The sequence below is a fragment of the Ruditapes philippinarum genome, unplaced genomic scaffold, assembly GCF_026571515.1.
Source record: "Ruditapes philippinarum isolate M1 unplaced genomic scaffold, ASM2657151v2 ctg455_1_1_1_1, whole genome shotgun sequence".
In the NCBI taxonomy this organism is placed as follows: domain Eukaryota; kingdom Metazoa; phylum Mollusca; class Bivalvia; order Venerida; family Veneridae; genus Ruditapes; species Ruditapes philippinarum.
The window spans coordinates 321,496-327,524 of record NW_026863235.1 but is presented as its reverse complement, the minus strand read 5'-3'; the positions used below and the strand labels follow the sequence as shown (position 1 = coordinate 327,524).

Below are 6,029 nucleotides of genomic sequence, written 5' to 3'. Positions count from 1 at the left end.
AAAAGCATTATCACCGAATTTAACATTTCATGTAAATAAGGGGAGGTAATAAAAAATATTTTCTATAAAGTCTAAGTCAAATTTTTCAAAAATGAAGGCATATATTTTAATGCTTACATATATAATATGTACAAATATTTGAAGTACATATTTTACATATTTTTCGATGTTGAAAATTGTTTTATAAGCATAATTATATACATATATATAATTTCACTTAATTGTGATACATTTAGTGTTAATTGACTCCGTTGAAAAAAAAGAAAATATACATTGTGTCGATATTGTACACTCTGGACAACACTCGGGCTCATACTAATCTTAAAGCTAAATTATCTTTAATTATATGACTGTATCATTACAGATTAATAATGTAAAAAGAAACTGATTTTGATTTTTTCCTGCAAACTTTTAGAGGCATTTTATATTTTCATGAATAAATTTATAAAATATATAACAAAATTTTCACTTTCAACTTATTTATGCACATGGATTAACCGTTCTGTAATTTTGATCGGACCCATTTCTCTATCCTCACATATTACCTTAATACCAACAACTGTAAAATATGTCATGTGATTTAGCAATACATCTAATGATTCAATATGCAGTATAATCAGGAATGACATGTGCAGATATAAAGCCCAGCAGGTCATATGGTAAAACTATCAATTTAATGGAATTAATTTTATATTGATATCAGCAAACAATCTATTCTGTCTGTAAACACAGGGTCTTTCACAAAGAATCTACTTGAAAGACTCAGGTAAACATGATTATTAGCTTATGCAACTTAAATTTATATAAAAGATAGGCTTTTAAAAAACCTCTACTTAGGAGATATTTATTTTGCTTATTTAATACCGACTAAAAAAACAAACAACTTATTGTTAAGGATGATGAATGATAAAAGCAGGTATATATATATATATGTGTGTTAATATATGTTAATTTACGTACCTGATAAAAGCAATATAATGTTCGACTGGTATTGGTTGCTCTGGCCTGGTTTACTTTGAGTCTTGAATCTAGGCAAATTTAAATTGGGTCTTAATCTATATTAATATATGTGCATGCAGTTTAAATACAAATGGTGAGTGAATCATCATGCTTGTTTTACTAAGTTTCCACTAGGATTTTATTTATGTCTCAAGTTGCCGTACATTCGAGGTACCAGTATGGATTGGTTTAAGAAACGAAGCACCTTTTAAAAATTACAAATTTTAATAGAAATGGAGCAAAATTGTTGAGAAATCTGAATATTGTTTTATATATGATACAAAAAAGTTTTTATGGTATATCCCGTTTTCCCTTCTCTGGATTTTATCTAAAAAATTTCGCGGACTTTTTTGCAGGTTACGTTCTGTCACGGAAAATAGACATTCGATTTTTGACCAATCAAATGGCCTAAATTTATTCTGTGCGATTCACCGGTGTAACATGTAAACAAATTTTATCTGAATTTTTCAAATTTTTATTTTATTTTCCTGAGGAATTTAGAAAAAATCGTTTGGCATTTGCTGCAGGAGTATTTGTGACTAGATAACACAATGTCAAAGAAAGGAGAGGAGTATATGTCAGCGGAGGAGCTGAGAAATCGCCTTTACCACAGTCTTCGTGACAAGGGACTTGTCAATTCAATGAAGGTTTTTATTGTTTATATATTTTGGACGTCTAATCTTTTGTATTTAATTCTCATCATGCAAGCATATATTTATGAACGTGTCATAATTCATTTACATTAGAATTCTGATACCCACCTCTATCTGTATTTTCTCAAGAAACTTTATAAATTTAGTTGATGGACATGTTTCAACATGTTGTTTTTTTGCAAAAATTAAATGGACAAGTCAAGTGCATTTCCATTTGGAAATTGGAAGCAAGTCACTCCAGGTTTACTCAGTCTGCAGTCAAGTCAACTCATTAAAAAGTAACAACCACTAGTCAATTGGCCCCATTTATACCAGAGACAGTTTCCAAAGTTTGTTCGAAAAATTGTATCGGGGTTCGAAATAATCAGGGTGAGCTCAGCCCTAAAACGTACTTGGCTGCGAGTCAGCTGGGCCATATCCCAACTCGGGACGGGTCAACTTGGCCCATAATTAAGTACTGGTAATGATTACTTTTATTACTTTTTATATGTTTTCATAACTATCATTGTTTAACTTTTTCACAGTACTTAGCAGACCTCTTCTCACAGTTATTGAATAGTTTTATAGATGAAAGTACCAATTAGTATGTGAATTTGTAGAGATGGAAGAATTTACAATTTATATGCACGTTTTGCCTACTTCAGATGTTGTTTTTTGTACAATATATCGTTCAAACAGCATTGGTTGTAAAGAACAAACAGTGTTAAATACAATTACATTTATTGTCATAAAAATTCAATTTAAAGATCAATATTTAACATTTATTGTCTTGATATCTCTTCTTAACAAAGATAATTTCAAATAATATGTGCATGTACACTGCCAACTTTTTCAATTTCTGTTTGTTAATGATCATACCTCTGAATTCTTTTATAGTAATTTACTCCTTAATTTTTTTATAAACTAAACAATCTCTATCCTAACAAGTTTTTAATAGAGGGCTGAGTTGATATAGGGCCTAGTTGACCTTTTATCGGTTCGAAACGCTCATCCCTTGTCAGGTTTACCTTGGTTGAGTTTTAAACATTGTTTCTAAATAATAGAAATATGTTAAGAATTAAAGCAGGAAAGACTTCATCATCACAAAATTTAACTCTTTCACAATGAACATAGGTGTAATTATTATGCACATTTTCAATATATATTGATGATGATATGCTTTTCTCTGGTCGATTCGTAACTCATATTTGGAAAAATTGCACCTGCGCAACAAATATCAAACATACATAAAATACAATTTGTGCATTTTTTAAATAAATTCAATATCTAAAAGTTCATAAACTTTCAATTATTCTGGAAATAACAGTTAAAAGAACAGAGCATATGAACATATCAACCATGACTGTCTCTCAGCTTACTGTCATTCTCAGTTTACCCCATTTCACCCTGTGGCATCATCAAGATGTTACATAGGTATTCACACTACTACATGTAAATGTTACCTGGATTATTTTCTGATCAATATATGTTTCAAAATCTTGAGTAAATTTTTACATTATAATAAGAATATTTTTTGCTTGATAATTTTATTACATCAACATTCAATATTATGAAGTAATTTGGCAATCAGATGGACTGTAGGGTTAAAACAGATTTACACCTGTTCATTTTCACATTTTGATTGGATTAAATTGTTGAATTGAGTGTCAACTTAAAGATCCTGTAACACATTTTTTTCATGGTTTTATTTCATAAAGATGATGCTCAAATTAAGATTTGTCAATATTGTGAGTTCAAATAAGCATTATTTATGAAGATATTACCCAATATAACATTTCATGTAAATAAAGGGAGGTAATTAGACATTTATTTTCCATAAATTCTAAGTCAAATTTTCCAATAAGAAAAGAATGCATGTAATTTATTGATTAAATATAATGTGCACAAATATTTGCAGTACACATTTTACATATCCTTTGATGTTTGAAAATTGTTTTATTTGCATAATTATTTACATATATAAGTTTTGCAAGTGTGGTATTCACACAGTAATAATAACAATCACAAAGCATACAGGATCTTTAAACTTGTGTAGTTTTCAGATGACGTATGTCCTACCAAACATTTATTTAGCTCACAATTTGACATGAAGTCGCACATCAATTAGAATACTAGGCAGACTTTCAAACCTAGCTGTTGATATGAATAATGGCAATCTTTTGAAATTTTTACTCAGTCAGTTTTCGCAATTTCTTAAGCACTACTCATTAAGTAAACAGGTTGGATTTTACAGTTTAATACCCAGATTTTCTGAACCCAGCTACAAGTTAGCACATAGCACTTTGTAAATGATATGATAAGTATTGTACTAATAATTCAAGCTATACAGTACTCATTTTTTGACGCTTTATGGTGTTCTTTTTTCTGAAAATTAATAAAATACATAATCAGATGCTGCATAAACCTGTGACATATACAAGACACTTTTTATGGGAAAACCTGTTATGTTGCTGAGAGAATGAATGTGTTTTTAAGAGGAAAAGATATTTAAAGTTGCCAGTATTTATCTTTTAAGAAAACTTGGTATAAGAAGAAATGAAAATATCAATCAACTTTTAAAATTGTCTTGTGGTTGCATTGTGTCCAGATTACATAAATCTCAAGTAATAAATTGGTTTCTGTTTATTCTTATTAACTTCACCCTTATTTATATCTTAAATAAATGAGTTTTTTTGACAAGATCAGACTGGAAAGATTCCTGATATTTATACCATTTGATATCAGTAGGTCTATACCAATAACTTGTGTGCTAAAGTTCAGATTATTGCTCACTCTTTGTTTCCAGAATTATTATTTGTGACCTAAAATAAAAAGTGTTTAAATGATTTTTACTCAAGTCAGGTGAAAGATTGCATTTAATATTGATTTTCAATTTAATTCTGGATGTATTTCTTTATTATCTCTTTCATATTTTTCTGTTTTAAGTTCCTCAGTTGATAGGAAAGATTTCCAAATTTAATGTTTTTAAGCTTTTGGACCTCAGTTGAGTTCCTTTAAACAAACTATATGTAGTTAGTAATTCTGTTGTTGCGTTAATTTCAGAGTCAGCTAAGAACAAGTCTAGTCAGTGAGCTGAAAAGGTCAGTGCATGGTAAATTGTCAATAGAAGATTTAGAAGTGCCAGAGTCTGGCTCGTTGATACATCGTGCCTCAAACTCGCTGGTTGCTGATCATCTTCACAGCTGTAAATATGACTACACATTCAGTGTGTTCCTTCCAGAGTGTGGTATTGAGAAGTCAAAGGTAAACTGATTTGCTGTTTTAATTTTTCATGATCAATCTTTTGATTAATATCAGAGTTATTGATTTCCATAAATTATTGATAGTTTGAGCATATGGCCCTTTAATTGATACATGTATACATGTACCTGTATGTGGATGCTCATAAATATTTAATGAAAATATTGCACTGATCCAGACAGTAAGGTTTGGTTCTGTTCTGCCTGAGAAGCACCAGTCTCAAACAGTGTTCTGATTGGCTGATTTTAACCTACAGATTTGAAATTCACCAATGGTTGAGTTTCACTTGTCAGACTGGTCTTCATTCTCTTATTTATTCAGTATCTTGTGCATTAAGGCCAAAGATCATTAATAGTTGATAAGATCATTAATTACTTTATTGTTGTTTTTCTTTTCTTTATTCCTTTGAACAAGTCAAGTGTGGTACTGATATTGTGTAAAGGGTTTTTAAGTTGTCTTTTTCAATGTGCAGTATTTACAGATTAGATAGAATACAGAATATATAATTTTTAACCAAAAGTGGAGTTTGTTCTCATATTTTGACAGGTGAGAATTATATTATCTTCATCTTTTCTATGAATTTACAGATGTTATCAAATGAAGATATTTTACAACTGCTGAAAATCAGCCCTCAGTCCAGACTCTTCAAGAAAATGGTATTTTGTATAATAAAGTTATTTCTGAAATTAATAGAAATTACAACTTTTCCAAAAAATTTCGTAACACTTTTATGTGAAAATGATATTTTTGATCAATTTGTTACTTAAATAATAAATTGTTGACTTTAATGTTATACTAATAACTATGTTAATTAGTTATATTTACAGTGTTCGAAATTAGCAGTAGTCCGATAGCCCCTGACTACTACATTTCTCCCCGGGCTACCAACTTTTCATAGTAACAAGCCCGACAAGGCTACTGTATTTTCAGAGGCAATATAAACAACTGTTTTGAACAAATAAATTATGCTAGTGAAATGTCTTTTGGGCTTGTGAATATTTGAATCTGGTAGTCTGACCAGCCTAGTGGTTTGAAATTTGAATTTCTTACACTGTATTTATTTGTATATAAGTTATGACACTAATTGTAGTGCATATTTTGAGAACTGTGTACAATTATACAATTTGTACAATTGAG

General features: G+C 29.8%; 1 protein-coding gene across 1 annotated transcript in view; it reads left to right on the top strand.

Annotated features, from left to right (window-relative positions):
• The first annotated feature begins 1,448 nt into the window (after positions 1–1,448).
• LOC132721551 (centriole and centriolar satellite protein ofd1-like) overlaps positions 1,449–6,029 on the top strand; it is a 31,826-nt gene continuing 27,245 nt past the window's right edge. The window contains exons 1-3 of the mRNA XM_060705873.1: positions 1,449–1,646; positions 4,695–4,895; positions 5,480–5,548. Of these exons, the coding sequence (XP_060561856.1) occupies positions 1,551–1,646; positions 4,695–4,895; positions 5,480–5,548 (366 nt within the window). The 5' untranslated portion in view covers positions 1,449–1,550. The remainder of the gene's footprint in view (positions 1,647–4,694; positions 4,896–5,479; positions 5,549–6,029) is intronic.